Source organism: Lynx canadensis, chromosome A1 (assembly GCF_007474595.2).
Source record: "Lynx canadensis isolate LIC74 chromosome A1, mLynCan4.pri.v2, whole genome shotgun sequence".
In the NCBI taxonomy this organism is placed as follows: domain Eukaryota; kingdom Metazoa; phylum Chordata; class Mammalia; order Carnivora; family Felidae; genus Lynx; species Lynx canadensis.
The window spans coordinates 144,456,116-144,480,158 of NC_044303.2; the positions used below are offsets into that span (position 1 = coordinate 144,456,116).

The 24,043-nt window shown below is 35.6% G+C and overlaps 1 protein-coding gene across 4 annotated transcripts in view; it reads left to right on the forward strand.

The window, feature by feature from the left end:
• The window catches only part of ZFYVE16 (zinc finger FYVE-type containing 16), a 53,674-nt gene that overhangs the window by 14,855 nt on the left and 14,776 nt on the right, over positions 1–24,043 (forward strand). For 3 of the 4 annotated variants that reach the window (XM_030323747.1, XM_030323743.1, XM_030323755.2), the window contains exons 3-14: positions 186–2,431; positions 4,040–4,136; positions 7,208–7,369; positions 10,117–10,259; positions 12,339–12,714; positions 13,935–14,057; positions 14,763–14,918; positions 15,486–15,710; positions 18,995–19,077; positions 19,843–19,947; positions 20,765–20,912; positions 23,832–23,912. In XM_030323747.1, the coding sequence (XP_030179607.1) occupies positions 186–2,431; positions 4,040–4,136; positions 7,208–7,369; positions 10,117–10,259; positions 12,339–12,714; positions 13,935–14,057; positions 14,763–14,918; positions 15,486–15,710; positions 18,995–19,077; positions 19,843–19,947; positions 20,765–20,912; positions 23,832–23,912 (3,945 nt within the window). Of the gene's footprint in view, positions 1–185; positions 2,432–4,039; positions 4,148–7,207; positions 7,370–10,116; positions 10,260–12,338; positions 12,715–13,934; positions 14,058–14,762; positions 14,919–15,485; positions 15,711–18,994; positions 19,078–19,842; positions 19,948–20,764; positions 20,913–23,831; positions 23,913–24,043 lie in introns of those variants that run through there. The other variant, XM_032593455.1, reaches the window with a different exon arrangement.

The following is a 24,043-nucleotide window of genomic DNA, read 5'->3' on the forward strand; positions in this document are numbered from 1 at the left end:
TATAGAGACTACTCAAAAATAAAAAAATCTTAAAAAAATTTTTTAGAGGTTGTTACCGTTTGTAAGAAAGTAGTCTACCTCTGGTCTAAATAGAAGTTCAGTTTAGAAGTCTTAGAAAATGTAACATCTTTGTGATAATTTTAATTTGGCTCTCCTGAATAACATTGTATCTCTCTTTTAATTAGATGAACAAGATTATCTCCGAGATGTGCAAAATGTATATGATTCTAACCACTGTTCAGTTTCTTCAGAGTTGGCTTCCTCGCTACTACCAAAGGATCAACAATGCATTAATTGTTGTGCCTCATCAGAAACATGCTATGAAACAAATCAGATTTCTCTGAACAAAACACTTGAGGGACTAACTTCTATACAAAATGAAAAAAATGTAACAGGACTTGATCTGCTTTCTTCTGTGGATAGTGGCACTTCAGATGAAATCCAGCCTCTGTATATGGGACGATGTAGTAAACCTGTCTGTGACCTGATAAGTGACATGGGTAACTTAGTTCATGTAACAAATAGTGAAGAAGATATTAAACAATTATTGCCAGATGATTTTAAGTCTAGTGCAGATTCTTTGATTGGATTGGATTTATCTTCAGTGTCAGAAACTCTTCATGCCTCTTCAACAGACCATGATAATAATACTGTCAGAGAAGAACAGAATGATGTCCACTCTGAATTACAAAATAGAGAAATTAATGGAGCTGAAGAGTTGGGTATGAAAGTAGATACAACACCTTCAGATTCATGTAATTACAGCGGAAAAGAGAATTTAAAGGATAAAAAGATCTCTAATCAGTTAGAACCAGTTGTTGATGGTTTTAACATGCCATGTGCTTTGACTCAACAAAGTTCTAAAATGTTTGATACCAAAGACAACCTACAACACAAGAACCAGCCATGTGAATTACTAAAAGCTGATAGCTGTTTGGTGGAAGATGAAGTAGATGTGGCAGTCATAGCTGCCACAGAATGTTTAAAAGAAGGAGACTGCACAAGTGCTGTGCCCTGCAGTGTTCCAAAAAATGAAGATTTATACTTACATGACTCAAATTCAAAAGATGAAAATTTCAAATTACCTGACTTTTCCTTTCAGGAAGATAGGACTGCTGTATTTGTAAAACAATCTGCAAAAGAAGACTCAAGAAATATAGGTCTTAAAGATAATCAAGATACAATCCAAGATTCCTCTCCAGCTTTACAGGTTTCAGATGAAGAGATCTATTCCTCATTGACCTGTCTTCCAGTACCTGGGTCTTTGTGTGGATCATTAATTGAAAGTAAAGCACATGGTGATTGTTTATCACAGAATGAACATAAAGATAACATACAAGACACAGTGACAGTCCATGAAGAAATACAGAAGAGTGTTATTCTGGGTGGGGAACCATTGAAGGAGACTGATCATTTGAAACAGGAAAAATGTGAAAACGTAATTGAAAAGGTGGGAGATAGAAAGGAAGAGTCCAACCAGATGGTAATCAGAGTTGAATCTTTGGATTACCCTGGTAACACAAATTCTTCTACAGCTACAGAATCTCAATTGGAGCTTTCTGGTGCTGATGCCCCAGAGTTTCCTGATGGTTGTGAAGGTCTCCCTTTTTTAAGCACTGATATCAATGGGCAAGACTTAGATTACTTTAATATTGATGAAGGTATGAAAAGTGGAACACTAATTAGTGATGCTGAACTTGATGCCTTTCTAACTGAACAGTATCTTCAGACTAGTAACATAAAAGCCTTTGAAGAAAATGTGAATGACTCAAAATCTGAAATGAATCAGATAGATGTGAAAGGCCTAGATGATGGAAATGTCAGTAATACATATTTCAATGCTGAAACAGGAGCTACTGGGGAAAGTCTTGGTATTAATGTGATTTGTGAAACAGTTGATAAACAAAATACAACAGAAAATGGTGGCCTTTCTTTAGGGGAAAAAAGTACAATTGCAAATGAACAAGGGTTACCTAACAATAAATCTGAGATTATGAATGAATTATCAGTCTCTGATATTAATAGTCAGTCTGTTCATGTTGGAGGGGCTAGACCTAAGCAATTGTTTAGCATTCCATCAAGACCAGGGAGTTCAAAGGAACCAGGTAAGCCAGATGTTCCAAATATCCCTGAAAGCGAACCCAGCACAACAAATACGATTGTTCCAACCACTTGTACTACTGATTCTACAGCTGATCCTCAGGTTAGCTTCAACTCTAATTACATTGATATAGAAAGTAATTTTGAAGGTGGATCCACTTTTATAACTGTGAGTGAAGAATCTCTACCTGTAAACACTTGCAAAGAAGGCCTGGTTTTGGGCCTAAAACAACCTACTTGGGTTCCTGATTCAGAAGCTCCAAACTGTATGAACTGCCAGGTCAAATTTACTTTTACGAAAAGGCGACACCACTGCCGAGCATGTGGGAAAGTAAGTTATAAAAATCTTTGTTTTTTATTCTTTTGAAACATTTATTTTTTTTAACATTTATTTATCTTGAGAGAGAGTGTGTGCACATGTATGAGTGAGTGGGTGGAGGGGCAGAGAGAGAGGAGAGAGAGAAAATCCCAACCAGGCTCTGTGCTGACAGCACAGAGCCCGACTTGGGGCTCAATCCCACAAACTGGGAGATCATGACCTGAGCTAAAACCAAGAATCGGACACATAACGGACTGAGGTGCTCCTATTCTTTTGAGACATTTAAAATGAAATTTAATGTTATAAAACGGATTGATAGATGATTTAAAGTTTTAGTTTAAAATCACTATTTTTCACCTACGTGGAAATAAATAAAACACTTTCATTTTATAGATTGCTTGAGAATGAATAAATGTCACCTTGTCATTAGTATTACATACTGGGAAATAAGGAATACTAATTACTAGTTTTTATGAAATCTAAAGAATATGTGTCTTTATCTCTCTAACATTTACACTTGAGATGTCCCAAATTCATTATATCCCCCTGGGTCCTTGAAGTCTTAATTTCAAGACCATTTTGCAGTTAGTGTTAGAGAGTCTATCTAGGGAAACACTGGGAGAAAGAAAAACAAATTGGTTGCCACAAGGTTCAGAATGCTGAAGCTGGCGTTGTTTGCATTCTGACTGCATTGACTATAAACTCTAAGGGTTTCCTATAGAAATAACATTTAATTCTTTCAATTTTTTTATTTATATTCATTTATTTTCATTTTATTTATTTTAAAGAGAAAGAGAGTGAGTAGGGGACGGGGCAGAGGGAGAGAGAGAGAGAGAGAGAGAGAGAACCCCATACAGCTCCATGCTCAGCACAGACCCCAATGTGACCTGAGCTGAAATCAAAAGTTGGATGCTCAACCGACTAAGCCACCCAGGCACCCCAACATTGCATTTTTTATTCAGCACTGATTTTCAGTATTGGGTTGGTCTCAGATCACCCCTCTTTTCTTTTAGAAAAAAATGACATTCTACCTTTAAAAGTTGTAAATAAAGGACCACAGAAAACTTTAAATTGTAAAGTTACTCATTAAAGAAAAATTTTGTTCCTTTCCAATGAACAGAATTGACTTAAAGGAATTCCTCTTGTGAGAGATACAATTTTATTTTTATTTTTTTATTATTTAAAAAAATTTTTTTAAAGTTTTATTTATTTTTGAGAGAGAGTGAGAGAGCAAGAGCCGGGGAGGAGCAGAGAGAGAGAGAGAGAGAGAGAGAGAGAGAGAGAATGCAAAGCAGACTCTAGGCTCTGAGTTGTCAGCCCAGAGCCTGATGTGGGGCTCAAACTCATGAACCACAAGATCATGACATGAGCTGAATTCGATGCTTAACCAACTGAGCCACTTAGCCACTCCAGAGATATGATTTTAAGTTGCAGAAACCTCATTGAAGTAAAACAAATAAAAAATAATTAATAACTATGATTATGGTGATTAGAAAAATTATTTATATCATCAAAAAAATGGTGTTTGGTTAATTAGATTTTGGACCTCCTCTCTCCCTGCCTCTTGTAGGTATAAACATGCTTGACACAAAACCAAATTCGATATTTTATTCTTTATAGGTCTTTTGTGGTGTCTGTTGTAATAGGAAGTGTAAACTGCAATATCTAGAAAAGGAAGCAAGAGTATGTGTAGTCTGCTTTGAGTCTATAAGTAAAGGTGAGTATTAACTTGACATATTTTCTTCCAGTAATTGAATATATCTTAAAAACAATTGGATTGTGACAAAGAAAAACTTCTTTATTTTCTTAAGGCGAGGACCTAGTGTTGACTTATCTGGCTTAGGTGGGCCATCCCACGGCTTGGTTTCTCTTCTTTTTGTTCTACTCTCACAATTAATACTACCAATCCGGAAAGGAAGCAGTTTCTGGAGTGGCAGTTCATTAACTTTTAACAGGTACCAAGTCCCTAAATGCTGCATTTCATCTGCCTATTTGTTTTGTCAACATCATTGTCATCCTTATCATCTTAATCTAAACTTTTATAGAATAGTTACTGTTGAATAGTATTTAGTGTTACACACTAATAGCATAAGGCAAGATAATTGTTCCCACCCTTTAGAAAATTATAATCTAAGATGGGAATAAAAAATAAGGTAGTAATATTTATGATTTTATATATAAATTCATAGAACTGTCACAGTATTAGCACATTTTTGTCTCATATTTTTTTCCCTTCTCAATTTTAGAATTTTGTTTGTATGAATTTCCCATTGTTTCTGGCTCCCTAGCTTAGCTACCATTATCAGCAATAGTCTTGGTAGTCTTACTTGTGTTCTCACAGCGTGTGTGTGTGTGTGTGTGTGTGTGTGTGTGTGTTGTATTGTGCTTTTTCCCTCAAATACACATTTGCTCTTTTGAGTACTTCTTGGCATTTTGAAAGATTTGTTGACAGTTTAATTCCCAGCAAATATGACTTGGGACTTTTCAATACCAGGCCTGTGCTTTTAGCTCAGGTAGTGCTTCCCCTGTTAGCCAGGAGAATAAATACCTGATAATAATTTGTTTTTCTCTTTTGAATGAAGATAAAATTTTTCATCAGTTTTCCAAAAAGCTCTGATGGGAGTCTATTAGCCTGAGGTAAGCTACTTTACTCCCTGTTGTTGCCCTTGCTCTGGAAGATAACAGAGTGTGAACTTTTTATATTTCCATATTACCAACATTGTTTATGAAGAGGTTAGTTTAAGACTTTATAGTTGTTTTGGTTTTTTTCCCATGCTGTTTCAGTAGCCCCAGAAGACTGCTGGTGCTGGTGGCCAGACAGCCTGCTAGAATTCAGGAATAGAGGGGCGCCTGGGTGGCGCAGTCGGTTAAGCGTCCGACTTCAGCCAGGTCACGATCTCGCGGTCCGTGAGTTCGAGCCCCGCGTCAGGCTCTGGGCTGATGGCTCAGAGCCTGGAGCCTGCTTCCGATTCTGTGTCTCCCTCTCTCTCTGCCCCTCCCCCGTTCATGCTCTGTCTCTCTCTGTCCCAAAAATAAATAAACGTTGAAAAAAAAAAATTAAAAAAAAAAAGAATTCAGGAATAGAATTCAGGCTCCCACATAATTCTCTCTCCCTACTTGAAAAAAAATAAAATAGCCACTAATATTTGAAACATTATTTGAGTTGACATGTCAGAGTTTTAGGTGAACATTCAAACATTTTGACTGTAAGGTACCAGGAGAAAAGATGCAGTCATTAAAGAGACTCAGTAGGATTTTGGGATCATGCTTTGGTTTCTCAAAGAAAATATCTTGGAATGAATTTGGTTATTTAGTTATCTGTTTTATTTATTCTGTATGATACCTTCTAGAATATATTCTCACAGTTCTATTTAACATTAATCTATACACCACAAGAAAACAAACACAAGTTATTTTAATATCAACTTTAGGGTTGAAGATGGTAGAAGTGACCATTTAAAATAATGTTATTAAATAAGATGAGAAAGATGGCTCAAGAAGGTTGTTAGATTCCATAAAGGATTAAGAAGAAAAGATAGTTTAAATAGAGATTATGGATAATGAGGAAGCTGTGCTGAGACTGTGTAAGTTTCAAGGAAGCCCGCATGTGAGTGCCATTAGGTAGATTTGGGGCAAGTTGGACATTACTCAAAACTCAGAGTAAGATGTTTGGATTTTATTTGGTGAGGGGAAGCTGATTCATGAGAGTGCTGTCATTCAGTGGCCTTTGAGGAAGATGACTGTAGCAGTGGCAACATATCTAGCAGATTGGTTTCGAGAAATGCTGAAGGGAGAGCTCTCAGTGCCTGTTCTATGTTATTTGGATAAAAAGTCATTCACCAACATTCAAGCAATATTTTGCATTTTGGAGCTCTAGCTGTGAAAGAATATATTTCCTGTTCTCATGGAACTTATGACCTCATGGAGCTTAGGAATGTGGGGAGAGATGGATAGTTAGGAAAGAGAATATCAGATGGCGATAATATCCTAAATGAAAATAAAAGATTATAAGAGGGAAGGATAGTACCGGATTGGTAACAATGAAAATAAAAGATTATAAGAGGGATGGATAGTACCGGATTGGTAACAAAAAGTAGTGTTTTTTAATGTTGGGCAGAATAAGGCTTTATGATATGACATGAGAGCAGAGACTTAAAGTGAGAGAATAAAGCTGAGAATAAAGTGAGTATTTGTGGAAGAACATTCCAGGCAGAGAGAATAAGAGCCAAGACTCTAAGCTAGGAGAGTGCTTATTTGACTTGTTGAAGAACAAGGAGGCCTGGTGGCTGGATCATAATGAGCAAGTGGGATCGTAGTGAGAGATGAGGTCAGAGAGCTAAATGGGAAGACAGAGGAGGTAGGGATGTAGACTGTGTAGGGTCTTCTGAGCCACTGTAACAACTGGGATTTTCACTCCAGTTGGGAACCAATTAAAGTATTTTAAACAGGAATGATGTGATAGGATTTATGTCTTAAAAGAATCACACTGAACTGTGTCAAAAACAGACTGTAGGGGTAACAAGGACAAAAACCAAGACAGTCATATTAAATAGCAGTTATTTCCTTTAGTAGATATCAAACATATGCTAAATAGAATATTGAGACAATTGGTAACTTATAGTGAAGTAGGGTGCTGCCAGCTGGAGTAAGGTCATTGTCTTTGCCAAGTGCCACTTCTTTTTCTTGCTTAGCCATTGAGTTCTTTCTCCTCACAACTTGAAAAAATAGATAATTTATCATAATTTACTTTGAAGTTCAAAAATATTTTAATATTTTTCCCCTTTATAGCTCAGGCATTCGAAAGGATGATGAGTCCAACTGGTTCTAATCTTCAATCTAATCATTCTGATGAATGTGCCAACATCCAGCCTCTTCAGGAGAGTCAAACATCCAGTATACCTTCACCTACAACTTTACCGATCTCAGCACTTAAACAACCAAGTGTTGAAGGTAATTAGAAGAAAATGCTGTGTCTTAGACTAAAGATAATTTTTAATGGAATTTTTCTAGTTTGATAGAGTCTAGCGAGGACTAGACTAGATATCAGAAGAAATTTAGTACAGGGAACTGGTAGGTATATGTGTTAGAAGGCTGGAAGAGCAAAAATGGCATGCTCAAGTGACTCAGAGATTGCTAACTGCAGGAAACAACCACTACCCATAGGGTTGGGGTAATGAACGGTGAAAGGCAGTATTCTAGAACTCAGTGCAGGAGTACCAGGAGGTGTTTGGTTCTCAGAACTGGGATTCAGGGCTTGGGGTACTATGTGGCTGGTATTGTGATTTCGGGGGGAGCACCAAGTGGCAAATCCTGGAACCATCAAGGGCTCTCATACAATTGGTGTTCAGTTGAGCAAAGGAGTGATCCAGGCTTGATATTAAGAGTACTGAAAATTGCATGGCATGCACGTGTATCTGGTGGTACTGCTGCTGTAAGGATCCTGGAAGGAATTGGAAACAGAATTCCTTCTCTTCCCACCTTCCAGTCTCCCACCAACACTATTGGCAGAACATGGTCAGAGCCAACCAGCAAGGGGGTCTGGGAGTTGCACTTTCCAGACTTTAGCCTGGCATCAAAGAGCACCTTATATAGAAGGGTGGGCTTGGGTTTGAGAGACAAGTAAGTAACTGGCACATCTCCCTTTCTTCAAAAATCTGTTTTTAAATGTATATTTTACTACAATAAAAATGTTTTTAAAACCTATTTAAAAATCTTTGGGTTCTCTGGTCTTTTTTTTACAGTTGTTGTAGTTTAGGGTCTTCAGTAAAGCCTGTGTACATTTTTTAAAAATGTTTATGAGAGAGAGAGAGAGAGAATGAGAGAGAATGAGTGGGGTAGGGGCAGAGAGAGAGGGAGACACAGAATCCGAAGCACCTCCAGGCTCTGAGCTGTCAGCACAGAGCCCAGTGCGGGGCTCAGACTCATGAACTGTGAGATCATGACCTGAGCCAAAGTTGGACGCTCAACGACTGAGCCACCCAGGTGACCCAGTCTGTGTACATTTTTAAACGTAAACTATTAGCCTCTAACTTGCTAGAAGATAAGTGTAAATGTCAGTTAAAGGCAGATTCAGATACTTCTGATAATTATTTTGGATTTCAGTTTATCTTTTTAATTTTAAGTATACTTTTTAAAAAAAATTTTTTAAATGTCTATTTATTTTGGAGAGAGAGAGGGACAGAGCGTGAGGAGGGGAGGGACAGAGAGAGAGAGGGAGGTACAGAATCTGAAGCAGGCGCCAGGCTCTGAGCTGTCAGCACAGAGCCCAATGCAGGGCTTGAAGTCACTATGAGATCATGACCTGAGCCGTTGGATGCTTAGTTGGAGGTTTGGATGCTTAACCGACTGAGCCATCCAGGCGCCCCTCAGTTTATCTCTTAATACAGCTGTTTTCCATTTGTCATTATAATTTAAATAAGATTCAGAATATATGGTTGTATGTTATAGCTCTAAAATGAATAAATATACTTTAAAAATACTTACATATTCTAGGGGCACCTGGGTGGCTCAGTCGGTTAAGCGTCTGACTTTGCCTCAGGTCATGATCCCATGGTTCATGAGTTCGAGCCCCGCATCGGGCTCTGTGCTGACAGAGCCTGGAGCCTGCTTCCGATTCTGTGTCTCCCTCTCTCTCTGCCCCTCCCCCGCTCACACTCTGTCTCTCTCTCTCACAAATAAATAAACATTAAAAAATTTTTTTAAAAAATATTTACATATTGTCTTATCTTGACATCCTAAATTATTAAATTATAAAAGTATTGCAGATACATGAAAGATACCATATTTAAATTTTTTTTAACATTTATTTATTTCTGAGACAGAGACAGAGTGCAAGTGGGGAAAGGGCAAAGAGAGAGGGAGACAGAATCTGAAGCAGGCTTCAGGTTTTGAGCTGTCAGCACAGAGCCTGGTGTGAGGCTCAAACTCACAAATCCTGAGATCATGACCTGAGCCGAAGTCAGATGCTTAACTGACTGAGACCCCAGGCGCCCCCGAAAGATACCTTATTTAGAATGTCTATCCATAATGCAAAAGTTATGTGTGATGCCAGTTTTCTCAGTGTTATCTGTATTATGTTCTAGAAGGTAGATGTCAATCTTTTGATTTTTATATTCTAAAACCATCTGGCAGCTTTTTTCATAACCTCCATCTGTGGATGCTTTGTAATAAAAGAGAACATATATTTATGCTGATAGCTAATTATTTTCTCCAAATAATCAAATAAATAACTCCAAATAAACAAGTGATCTTGTTGCCTTTTTTAGACTTTTTGTACTTCTTTCTGTTTTTCCATGTTTTTCTTCGCTTATCTACCATCCTCCAGTCTACTCCATTTTTCCACCTTGTGCTGTGGTCTTTAAATTTTATTCAGTTTTCGCTCACTCCTCAGAAACGTATGCTTAGTAATACAGGCTTTAAATCTGGCCCCAGTGTCCTAAAGATATAACCTCTCCTGTCCACTTATTCTGAGTATGTAATTCCCAGTGTTCTCCTTCCTTTTTTATGAATTAGGAAAAGACTTCCATTCTGGGTAGATGAATCATAAAAGGTCATTTCTCTAGGCCTTTGCAATCCTGAGAAGGCAGGTCTTGCCAATGGGTAGCAAGAAGCTTTTGAAATCACTTCCCAACCGATTTAGTATTAAATCATTGTAATATTACCAAATTCAAGTACTTTACTTTATAAACTGATCCTAGGATTATGCTCCAAAGAACAGAAGAGAGTATGGTTCGCAGATGGTATACTGCCCAATGGTGAGGTTGCAGATACAACAAAATTATCATCTGGAAGTAAAAGATGTCCTGAAGACGTTAGTCCTCTCTTGCCTGATATGCCCTTGGTAAGGAATCTAAAGAGTGACTTGTTGATTTAATAAGATTTTATTTTAAGTATATTCTGTAGCATGATTAATTATAGTACTAATTTTTTTTAATACTGTGAGCTTCCTAAAGTGAGAAATATATGATGTAGTGAATATATTTTAGATTTTACCTTTTTTAAAAACATTTATTTTGAGAGAGAGAAAGAGAACATGCATGTGAGAGGGAAGAGCAGAGAGATAGGGAGAGAGAGAGAACCCTCAGCAAGTTCCACCCTGTCAGGGCAGAGCCCAACATGGGGCTCAGTCTCACAAGCTGTGAGATCATGACCTGAGCAGAAATCAAGAGCCAGGTGCTTAACTGACTGAGCCACCCAGGCACCCCAGATTTTACCTTTTTTAATGTCAGTTTAAGGTAATGATTCTCAGACTTTTTGCTCTCAGGATGCCTTTATGCTCTTAAAACTTACTTAGACCTTCAAAGAGCTACTATAGGTTATGTGGGTTATACCTAGTGATAATTCCTGTATTAAAATTGTGAAAAATATAAAAGTTAATTTAAAAATAAATTTGTCATATTAATAGAAGTAGTATTTTTATAGACATTTCAAAATAAAAGTTGAGTGAGAGGAATGACACTTTCATATTTTTGCAAAATTCTTTGATGTCTGTCTTAATACAAGATTCTCACATCTGCTTCCATATTCAGTCTGTTGTGTTATGTTGCTTTTGGTTAAATTATATGAAGAAAATCCTAGGACCTCACTGACTCCCTGAAAGGATCTTGAGGATCTCAGAGATCTCTGACTCACATTTAAAAAAAAATTTTTCCTAATCTTTATTTATTTTTGAGAGCTAGAGAGACAGAGTGCAAGCAGGGGAGGAACAGAGAGAGGGTGGGGGACACAGAATCCAAAGCAGGCTCCAGGCTCTGAGCTGTCAGCAAAGAGCCTGACGCGGGGCTCGAACCCACAAACCATGAGATCATGACCTGAGCTGATGTCGGACGCTTAACCGACTGAGCCACCCAGGCGCCCCCCTGACTTACGTTTTAAGAACCACTGGTGTAACAAAATAGAACTGAGATTTAGTAATTAAATTTAGACTAATATGTGTTTAGTGATTTTCATACATTCAATAAAGTATCTGATAGTGGTATTTATGTTTGCATTTAAACAAATATGCTAGGTGTTAAATAAAAGATAAGTAAGACGGAATCCCAGCCCACTAAGAACTCTTATTGTAAAGTAGCAAAATATTAATAGAAGTGAGTATTAATACATGAAATTGGAATGCTTTTACTCAGTAAACAAATTTATTGAGCATCTACTCTGTGCCAGTTACCTGATTTATCCTGGGTATAGACAAGATTGTCATGTATCCTACTCTGTTTAAATACACATAGCATATAAACCTATGCTTTTTTGTCGGGGTTCATGAGCTAGAATTTACAAATAGCCATAATTACCCAAAGTATGTTTCTTAGCTAACACTTACCCTCGATTGATATTTTAACAAAATAAAAGTTCTAAACAGGCTAGTAAGTTTTACTTGAGTTCAAACTGGTTCTCATTTAATAATGACTCAGCTTTGGCCAGTTCAAAAAGAAAGGGGCTTTACTGAAGCCAGCTTGAAATGTTGTTTATTGGTGGTTACTATTGAGGAATATACCTACCACTCTGCTTCCTAGCCACTCCCCTCCCTGCTTTACCTGCTGATCTCTCCCTTGGTCCCCTCCCCACACCCAAGGCTTTTTGGCTATTGTCAGGAGAGTTTAGTTGAACTAAATTTGCTTAGTGTGTGATATGGTACAGGATCCTGAAGTTCTTCTTGCCTCCTTTTTCTAGTCTATAAAATTAAAGTCATTAACACCTACTGAGTATATGATACAGTAAAGTTAAGTCTTACTCTTCAGAATTTAAAGAAGCAAAATGGTACTGTTTCTTGGCAAATTTGGCTTCTGAAGAATTTCCGAGCCCATTTTGGTTTTATTTATTCTTGTTAAAAAGGTATCTTTGGTTATAGCGATTAACATTTCACAGTTGAACAGAGAATATGAACTGATGTGTTTTGTTTTTTTTTTAATTCCATATTTTACAGACAGTAAACACAGTGGATCATGCCCATTCTACTGCAGTGGAGAAAGCAAACAATGAGATAGGAGAGATTACAAGTGACATAATTCGGAGTCCTATTTCTCAGGTTCCATCTGTGGAAAAACTGCCTATAAACACAGGAACTGAGGGGTTACCTACTTCTTGTTCTTTTACACTAAATGATGATGTTTTTGCAGAAATTGAGGGACCACCTACTCCTACTGATGTCTTAGTTCACAGCAATTTACCTGTTGCTAGTACTTCGGATTATAGGTTACTGTGTGATATTGACAAGAATGTTTGCAATAAGATTAGTCTTCTACCTAATGATGAGGACAGTTTGCCCCCTCTTATGGTTGCATCTGGAGAAAAGGGATCAGGTAGGATAGCAGTTATTTAAATTTTAAAGGGGGTTTTTTTGAAAGAATGTACTGGTGAATTTTGTGATGTATGAAATGTACTTTTTAGGCTTAGACAATTTGGTTGAAATATGTACTGAAATATGGCTTGGTATCTTAAGTTTACAAAAAGTCTTGTTATGTGAAAACAAATTCTAAAAAGATCTGAACTTTTGAGTTGAATGGATATGATTCATTTATGACATCTTGAGTCCCTAATTTAGAATGAGGCAAAGGTTTAGTTCAACAGGGAAACTCATTGATTTTTAGTCCTGAAAATATTTCCATTGTGTTAGGGTTTTGTTATTTTTTCCCCTGCCCCCCTCCCCCCATATCATTTTTCTTTAAAGGAGCATAGCACCCAAAGAAGAGAGTATTGGATTGGACAACAAACTAGGAACTTTAGTTCCTCATTTGCTACTTAATACATCTATGACTTGAAGCATGTTATTTAATCTCTATGGGCTTCAGTTTCCTGTGTAAAAGAAGAGAACCTGTACGATCTCTAAGGTCTTTTTCAAGCTGGAGTTTCTGTGGCTAGCTCCCAACTCAGAGTAGTTCCCTAGGATACATCCTTGTCACTCCAGGCATTATGCTGCATCCTGCAACATGAAATGATTATGTTCTGTGCATCATAATATAGGGGAATAAAGCTTAGGATCTCTGTTCTGTCAGTAGGAGCTATTTCATGAACCTGCCTGTAGTGGCAGAAAGTCCTATACTTTGCTTGTTTTCCTGTTGATGGTATCAAGATGTTTTTTGACACTTGGTCACTGACATAGGGCATATGGCAGCAAGCAGTATGTACAATTTGAGAGTTACAAAGTTGTACTTTCAAGAGTTGTAAATTTCAGAATTTATAAATAGAGTGGCTGGCAGTCTGGAATCCACTTTACAAAAATGTGTGTTTTAAAATTGCATAAATATGCTGTGTAATCAATGTATTTGCATATATACTACATATATAATATACTGTGTCAGGGCTTATATGTATTATAGCATTAAGATCTTTATGTAAATAGAAAAGAATGAGTACATAATAGTTGTCCAGGGCATTGACTGATTTTTATGAAATGGGTTTGCTTTTGTTACTAAGTTTGATCAAGCTATTGAAGGATTTCTAAATGTGTTTTTTTGTTTTTATTGCAAGCATATTTAACAGGAAGTTATATTCTAACGAATATGTTACTTTCATGATTTAGTGCCTGTAATAGAAGAACACCCGTCTCATGAGCAAATCATTTTGCTTCTTGAAAGCAAAAGTTTTCGTCCTGTTACATTTGTCTTAAATGCTAATCTGCTCGTGAATGTCAAGTTAGTATTTTGTAAGTAATGATTAATCTTTCTTTGCCTAATTGGTATGCAGAATTTCTGAAGTTAATTAATTGAATTTTGACTGGCAACTATAGAAAGTAAGCATTGGGTATTGAATTTTTAGCCCCAAAGGAATATAGATTTTTTAGATTTATATTCAGTGGAACTTGAAATGAAAGCTTAAAGATTTCTACTAGTGTCTTTCAGTCAGTCCTAGGTTAAGCTTATGGTCTCTTAGCTGAGCTATATTTTGATATTAATGATATAATTGACTGTGTTTCATACAGCTTTTAGATGAATTGAAATTTGGTAATTAAATAAGAATCTTGATTTAGTAGCAATAAAGACAGTTTTAAAGTAAGTGACATGTGACCTAATTAAAAGTAAGGAAGTAAATAATCCTCAGTACTTAATGCATCTCTCAGCTTTTCATTCTCTGAAACAAACTTGCTTGATTCTTACCCACTATATTTCAGCATATTAGTGTATCTTTTATTTTATTTTTTATTTTAGTGTTATTTATTAATTGACTCTATAAGATAATCTTTCATCCTTTCTTTTACATTAATCTTATATAATTTAAAGTGTTTTTTTGTGAGGAGAACTTTGGGAAAATAAGGAATTTGAAAAGTTGTGCTTCATGCAAAGGACAACTACATTAGTTTCTGTGGTTAAAAGAAGTTGACATTTATAGTTGTATGCTTTTATCACTTAAGATTCCTCAGACAAATATTGGTACTTCTCAACCAATGGATTGCATGGCTTGGGACAGGCAGAAATAATTATTCTATTATTATGTTTGCCAAATGAAGATGCTATTCCGACCGACATCTTCAAACTATTTATCACCATCTATAAGGATGCTCTAAAAGGTATAGCATTTTATTTTGAACTGTTCAGACCAGGGGATGGATAAATTAATTAAAGGCATTTATGCTTTTGGCTATGCTAACTGTGCTAAAGATTTATTTTGTGAAGAGATTGCTTTCAGTCATTTTCAGTCATTTTCAATTTTCATCATTTTCACTCACCTTAAATCTAGCATTTTATGTAATTAGTGTCTTTAAACAGTTTTTTAAAATTTAAAAAATGGAAATATATTTGCCTTCTTCATTTTTTTATATATGTCTATATTGTTTTCTTACTGTCTGTGTAGGATTGGGGAAGATAAGAATTTTCACTTGGTCATGCAGTGCAGAGAAAAATTTTAAACCACCTCTGGTTAGAAACATTTTCAAAATTTTGTTCACAATTCTCAGTCTCCAGGAATAACTGAGCTTTGTACACATAAGTTACTCAATTGATGATGCTTCAAGAGTGGAAATAAGAAAAAAAAATCTACATTGCTTTTATTTAAGAAAGTTTATACTGCAACATTCAAACTTAGAATGCCTCTCAGAACAATTTAAAAATCTTCTTATTAATGATTTTATTTCTAGGAAAATACATAGAAAACTTGGACAATATTACTTTTACTGAGAGTTTTCTCAGTAGCAAGGATCATGGAGGATTTCTGTTTATTACACCTACTTTTCAGAAACTTGATGATCTCCTATTACCAAGTAATCCTTTTCTTTGTGGAATTCTTATCCAGAAGCTAGAGATTCCCTGGGCAAAGGTTTTTCCTATGCGTTTAATGTTGAGACTGGGTGCAGAATATAAAGGTAAGTTTTAGAATAATAAGTTAAATCACATAGGTTCATATGTACTAAATGTAAAATAAGAATTTCAGTGATATCATTAAAATCAACTTTTTAATGGATTTAAGGGGACTACTTTTGTTTTGATATATTTTTAAAATTCCAAAACAGCCTTTCTCTACTACCAAATGAACTGTCTAGACAACCTTGGTATATCATGAAGTTTTAGATGTTGATAGCTATATTAACTTACCTTAAAAAAAATTTGGTTTTAAATTTTAGAACAAAACATAGAAAACATTGAAAAGTTTTCTTAAAAGCATATACCGTAGGGAGTACATTTTGTTACGTTTCCTACATTTTAAGAAGGTAAATGATTTCCCCTCTAAATTTGTGTACATCATAAAACCAAACATGAAAGATTATGAAATAATGGTCTGGGTTTATGTATATGGTTATTTCTAAGTTGAAATAATTTCTGGTGTTAAACTTTTTGAATTCCCACCCTTCATCCCTGACTTTTTTCAAGAAATTATTTATTGCATGCAAAGTGTATCTAATGAAATTTTAGGTATTTGATTCTAATTTAATTAAAATAGGTATTTTCTTGGAGGAAAATTAAATGTAGGGGGTTTATAAAATTTATAAAATATTTCAAGATGGGCAAATTCAGTGAGATATAAATCTCCCTCTTTGGCAAATTTATTATGCTGTTTGATTTTAGGGGGAGGTCTTTACCATTTAGGATTTAAACGTGATGCTATTATGTAAAAAGTAACTAAATTTTATTTCAGGTTTTTTATTGTATAAACTACAGAGCTTAAGAAATTTAATTCTGTGTCAGTTATTTCATACATTCAGCCTGATATTTTGTCGCTGATATAAATATTTGAATGCTATTTTTATGAGAAGTTAGGTCAATATATAACCTTAAGTCGTTATGGAACATATAATATATAACTTTGGCCAGTGTTTTGGTTAGTATCACTTATAGATACTAAATCTGTTTTTCTCATGCTCAAAGAAGCAAAATCATGGAGCACCTTGTGGGACTTATCAAAAGATCACAGGGGTTGGAGCCCTAAAGCTATGATAGCTGTTTAGTGATGATGAGGATAAAAATCATGAGTTATACAGGTTTTTCCTGCTACCTGAAAGTAGAACATTCCTATAAAACCTTTTTAAAGCCAAAATGGCATAAAGGAAAGAAGCTATCACCATTTCATAAGCACAAAAATCTTTTTCATAGTGAAAACAGGAAGTCACATAGGTCTTTTGTAAAAGCAAAGTGGTATTAAAGCAAACTTGGATGAGGGAGAAACCTGTACATACATAGAAGTTAATTAGTTTTAGTTGTTTTCTGAGTTCTTTATGTATTGCTGGATTTTATATATAAAGAGGCATGGTATCCATGGACACCATGCCTCTTTAGGCATGAACTTGGAAGTACTGTGTGTGTGTGTGTGTGTGTGTGTGTGTGTTAGAGAAAATGGATGTATGGAAAATTTAATGACAAAAGTTAGAGTTCCAAGATTAAAGGATAGAGATAATGGTCTGAAAGCAGTAATTATTAGAAATAGTAGTAGAAAGTGGGATTATCTACACATTTGCATTGAGACCGTTTGTTTGGATTATCATTCAGTGTTGGATTAGATGATTTATGAGATCCCTTTGTAACTCTGACAGAACGTTGTCTTTCTAAACAAGCCATAACCTTTGAAAATACTGTTTCAAATAAAAATACTTCAAGTTGTAGGGGTGCCTGGGTGGCTCAGTCGGTTGAGCGTCCGACTTCAGCTCAGGTCATGATCTCACAGTTCATGGGTTCGAGCCCTGCATCAGGGTCTGTGCTGACCGCTTGCTCAGAGCCTGGAGCCTGCTTCAGATTCTGTGTCTCCTACTCTCTCTGCCTCTCCCCCGTTCATGCTTTGTCTCACTCTGTTTCCCAAAAATAAATAAATGTAAAAAAAATTGAAAAAAAAATTACTTCAAGTTGTAAAGGATGCTCCCTCATTCATAAAAGATGGAATGAAAAGTCATCATTTATCTTAATCAGATCACTTATCATTTTAATGTCTTTTACCACTAACGTCTGTGTCTTTTTCCATTCTGCACCCTCTGCCCTCTAAATAACATAGTTGTCCTTTTAGAAACTAAAAAATATGTTTGTAATAGCAAAGATGTGAGTTGCTCTGACTTAAATTTTAAAAATAGATAACGTCAGGTAATATGTGTTTTCTTAGAATATTAAGAAAGAATATTTGTATGACAGGTATGAGAGAGGTTTGTTTAAGAACTAGGCTGAGAACTGAAAGTTAAAATGTTTTCTGCTTTTTATTATTATAGAAATGTCTTGCCTTCCTTTTCTTCCAGAAGCGTGCTGCACTGCTAACCAAATACCTTTTCCTTTTGGTGAATAATATTTATAGTGCCTTTAAAGAAAGAGAAAAGTAGTTAGGTGATAGACTCCACCTCTCTTCTGTTTCTCTGCATTGATTTTTTTGACTCTGTGTACCCCTTTTATCATACTGACCCAAGAACTATAAAAGTTTACTACCATCTGTAAATTAGCACAATTGAATATTAATTTTAAATGTCTTAAAAATCCTGAATTATTCATTTCTGTTTAAATTGTCAGAACTTGGGGCGCCTGGGTGGTGCAGTCGGTTAAGCGTCCGACTTCAGCCAGGTCACGATCTCGCGGTCCGTGAGTTCGAGCCCCGCGTCAGGCTCTGGGCTGATGGCTCAGAGCCTGGAGCCTGTTTCCGATTCTGTGTCTCCCTCTCTCTCTGCCCCTCCCCCGTTCATGCTCTGTCTCTCTCTGTCCCAAAAATAAATAAACGTTGAAAAAAAAAATTTTTAAATAAATTGTCAGAACTTTATAGGGGTATATCAGATCACTAATTTTCCAGCCATTATCGTTTTGTGAAATCAACATGTATAATGAAAAGATTAAATACTTTGGAATGAAGCAAGCCTAATTTCAAATCTGTTTCACTGGTGATTAACTTAGTCACCACAAACAATATTATTAATTTCTGTGTCTCTCCCATTTGTAAAGTATGGGTAGACATATTTGCCTCACTGGGTTGTTTTAGGGCTTAAATAAGATAATGTGTATAAAGTTTGCAGTTCAGTGTAGCCTCCAGTAAATATACACTATGGGTTAATGTATCTCTCACTTTCCCCAGAGAACTGATTGGGTGGTATCTATCCATAATCTTTGAAAAATGAGAATTAGAAGTAATAAATTCAAGACTTTTTTTGGGTTTTATTGATGGTAACCAGTTTTCCTTTCTTATGTATAGTATATCCTGCTCCTCTAACAAGTATCAGAGGCCGAAAACCTCTTTTTGGAGAAATAGGACATACTATTATGAACTTACTTGTTGTGAGTAATCGAACAATTAAGTGTTCTTACATTGTTAACTTTAATATTTTATTTAGCATATTTTATGTTTGTATTTTCCTCTATTAATTTGGCATATTTGGTATAATGAGAGTTTGTTTATAATATATCTTTATTTAGATAAATGGGCTCTGTTTCTAATGGATTGCTTTTTAGAATACATCTCTTAATTTATGTGTACCTGATTCTGATTGCCTTTTGATTCATTCTGCTGCATTGCTAACACATTTAGGTAATGTGAGATCTACACAGTTATTGAAGTGTTAGTAAAAGTAATTAGTAACAATGTTAGTAAAGTCAGTCAGTTTGGTGATTTTGAGCAAATTGTGACCTGAGTTTCCTCATTTGTAATAGGAAGGATAGGATTAGATAATCTCAGGTTCCCTTCTACCTTTACTTTAAATAATTGTTTTATTTGTAACCATAAAAAAGTATTTGAGTGGACTTATTTTTAATTTATACATGTTTACTTTGAAGACTTATTTTGGAAGATTTGTAATTAGAAAGAGGACATCACCCCTAAATACTACAGAATTTTTCCTGAGAATGATATTCTTTATTACTATTGTGGAGTAGCTGGGAGAATTAGTTGGTTTTTCAAGTTGGTACTACTTTCTGTATGGCATTTTGATAGTTATATATCACAAGTCTTAAAATGATGGACATTCTTAAAAAAGTACTTAATGAATGGGTAAAATGCTCATGGATAGTTTAAGGTTTATGGAAATGTCATTATTTTATATGTAGGACCTTCGAAATTACCAGTATACCTTGCATAACATAGACCAGCTATTGATTCATATGGAAATGGGGAAGAGCTGCATAAAAATACCTCGGAAAAAATACAATGATGTAAGTTTAATTTCTTCATGCAGATTTTGAAGATAATTATTGAACATTAGATTTCTTTAAAGGTGTTTTAAATTTGTTTTGAATCAGACTGTCTAATACATAATGGCAAAAAATAATATTTTTGAAATTAAAAAAAATTTTTTTAACATTTATTTATTTTTGAGAAACAGAGAGAGGCAGAGTATGAGCAGGGGAGGGGCAGAGAGGGAGACACAGAATTCGAAGCAGGCTGCAGGCTCCGAGCTGTCAGCACACAGCCTGCAGCGGGGCCCGAACTCACAAATTGCGAGATCATGACCTGAGCCGAAGTCGGACGCTCAACCAACTGAGCACCCAGGCACCCCAGTATTTTTGAAATTTTAGATTTGTTTCCTAATAAGGGATTTGTTTTTCCTTTACTGTTTTTTTTTTCAATGTTTATTTTGAGACAGAGAAAGAGAGTGCACACAAGTAGGGGAGGGGTACAGAGAGAGGGAGAGAGAGAATCCCAAGCAGGGTGCATACTTTCAGGGCAGAGCCCAATTTGGGGCTCAGTCTCACAGACAGTAGGATCATGACCTGAGCCAAAATCAAGAGTCAGAGGCTTAACTGACTAAGCCACCCAGGTGCCCCTTTACTGTTTTATCTGTTAATTAAGGTGATTTTATGTTAAAACATTGGTTTCTATTCACATTCTCAGGGAGTTGTCTAGACCAAAGCTTGATAATAAAGAAGAAGCTTAGAAGCTGGTCGGAAATGTGGCCCTTTGAATGATTATAACTAATAAGGACATAGCATGTTAATAGTGTTTCTAAATGGTGGTGTTTTTTTTCCCCAGGTGATGAAAGTTATAAATTCTTCTAATGAGCATGTCATTAGCATTGGAGCTAGTTTTAGTACTGAAGCAGATTCTCACCTAGTCTGTATACAGAATGATGGCATTTATCAAACACAGGCCAACAGTGCCACTGGGCATCCTAGAAAAGGTAAGTGTTGGTTCCTAGTATTGATCTATAAAAGGACCTCAATAAATGGAATTCCATCCAAAGGGGAAATATATATATTTTACTTATTTGCTGAATTGATGGTGATAATACAGTCTGCTTTAAAATTTTAGCTACACAGGGGCATCTGGGTGGCTCAGTCGGTTGAGTGTCTCAGTTCGGCTCAGGTCATGATCTAGCGGTTGACGAGTTCGAGCCCCACCTTGGGTTCTGTGCTGACAGCTCAGAGTCTGGAGCCTGCTTCGGAATCTGTGTCTCCCTCTGCCCCTCCCCTGTTCACACTCTCTCTCTGTCTCAAAAATAAAAAAAACATAAAATAAAAAATAAAATTTTAGCTACACAGATTAAAAATTGCTTCTAATTTGTGTTTTTTTCTTGGGCTACACTAGGTTTAAAGACTTAAACATTATATTTATTTTGATATCTTCAGGTTTAATTTATCCCATGTGGTATGAATCTTATTTTCAGTAATTTCTCTCTGGAATGAGGTGTTTGTCACCTTTGTTTGCTCTTTGCTTCAACTCTTCTTAGGGGAGTACAGGGTGGATAAAGAATGAAGAATGATTTATAATTTTTTTTAATGTTTATTTATTTTTGAGAGAGAGACACACAGAGCGTGAGTTGGGGAGGGGCAGAGAGAGAGGGAGACACAGAATCCAAAGCAGGCACCAGGCTCTGAACTGTCAGCACAGAGCCTGATGCAGGGCTTGAACCCACGAACCATGAGGTCATGACCTGAACCAAAGTCGGAAGGTTAACTGACCATACCACCCAGGCGCCCCAAGAATGATTTATAAAACTATAAGTGGCTGGGGATATAAAAATGGTAAAGGTGGTAGAGTAGCTTATGTGAGTGTCATTACTCTCACTTCTGGCTGAATGGCCTCAATGACTACTGTGATTGCCAAATCCTTGCAGTAGAGGGCCTAACAAATTGAAAGTTAAGTGAAAGTGAGTATTTCATAAAAGTAATACATTTTTATAAAATACATATTTTTTAAAAAGTATTTTTAAAAAAGTGGGCACCAGGTGGCTCATCAGGTAACTGTCTGACTCTTGATTTTGGCTCAGGTCATGATCTCACAGTTTGTAAGGTAGAGCCCCGTGTTGGACTCTACACTGACACTGCAGAGCCTGCTTTGGATTCTCTCTCTCACCCTCTCTCTCTGCCCCTCCCTTGTTCTCTCGCTGTCTCTCAAAATAAGTAAATAAACTTAAAAAAATTTTTAAGTATTTTAAATAAAAAATAAACAGTTTTTAAAAGTCTGATATTCTAGCTGCTAATAAAATTTTTGCCTCTGATTATAAAGGTAATATATATTTACAGTAAGTTTAGAGAATATGTTTTAAAAAATAGTAAAAGAAAAAATAGTGCCAAGGTATGGCCATTGTTGACGTTAATATATTTCCTTCTTATATTAGTAGATATCTATTAATAGATATATAAATTATTTATATTTTATATATAATATAAATATTTATATATAATATAAATATAATATATATAAAATATATAATTATATAAAATATATAATTTTATATATAATATAATAATATAATTTTATATATAATATAAATATAATATAAATATTTATATTTTTAATTTAACATGTCATTAACACTTTTGTTATTGAAACTCAACAACTATTTAATATTTGTTTGAATAGGTATATATTTTATAAAATTTTAAAGGTATAAATATCTACAGTGCAAAACCTCCTTTCTTCCCTTGACCGTGAAGCTCATCTCTTTTCCTCCCCACAGGCAACTAAACCAACGTTAATCAATTTTTTGTACATCCTTTCAGAAAAATTTTTGCTTGCATGTATATTTAAGCAAATACACACACATCATCCTTACACTTAAAAATTTTTTCTTAATTTTTTATTTAGTTTTGAGAGACAGAGAGAGACAGAGCGCAAGTGGGGAAGGGGCAGAGAGAGGGAGACAAAGAATCTGAAGCAGGCTCCAGGCTCTGAACTGTCAGCACAGAGCCCGACGCAGGGCTCAAACTCACAAACTGTGAGATTGTGACCTGAGCTGAAGTCGGACGCTTAACCAACTGAGCCACCAAGGCTCCCCACTTCCACTTTTTTAAACAAGTCATAACATGTATTCCATTCTGCACCTTGCTTTTTCTTTTAGCACATCTTGGAGATGATTCTGTGTTAGTATAAAAAGAACTTTTGTATTCTACGTAACTTTACACTTTTTATGTGTTCATCATTCATTTGTTCCTTATTAATGTACATAGTACCAATTCTTGGTTATTTATAAAAATGTACTATGAATAACCTTGTATATGTATATATTCCTGGTAGTGGAATTGCAATTTTAATAGGTAATTATCAAGTTGTCTTCCATAGAGGTTGCTCTGATTTATGGTCTTACCATTAGTGGATGTTTGATTTCCCATTCTCTGACATAGACACAAACATTTTAAGTAGTACAGTAGCCGTCAATTATTAGATACAAACATTACCTAACCTTTATGCAGTATTTTTTATCTTAATTTGGTCTAGTTTTTTTTTTTTTTTATTAGCTTTCTAATATAAGTGGTATGGTATGGGCATGGCATTTATCGAGTACTTAAATATGCCATGCTCCATATTATACATTTAACAAATATATAGTATTTCAAAAAAAGGTAACATTAGGAGCACCTACCTATTTGGCTTAGTTGGTTGAGTGTCAGACTCTTGATTTCGCTCAGGTCATGAACTCAGGGTTGTGGGATCGAGCCCTTTGGTGGGCTCTGTGTTGAATGTGGAGCCTGCTTGGGATTCTGTCTCTCTCTCCATCTGTCTCACTGTGTCCCTGGCCCCACTCACACTCCTGCTCTCTCTCTAAAAAAAAAAAAAAAAAAAAAAAGCAATATTAAGACTTTTTTTTTTTTATCAGTGACAGGTGCAAGTTTTGTGGTATTCAATGGAGCTCTCAAAACATCTTCAGGATTTCTTGCTAAGTCCAGCATAGTTGAAGGTATGAATTTCATTTTTAAGATTGTTTTAACGTAAAGATGTTTTCCATTTCCTTTTAAAATGTATTTGACACAAAAGAACATATTAGTTAGAACTGCCTGTACTCTGTACTGCCTGTACAGAGCCTAACAG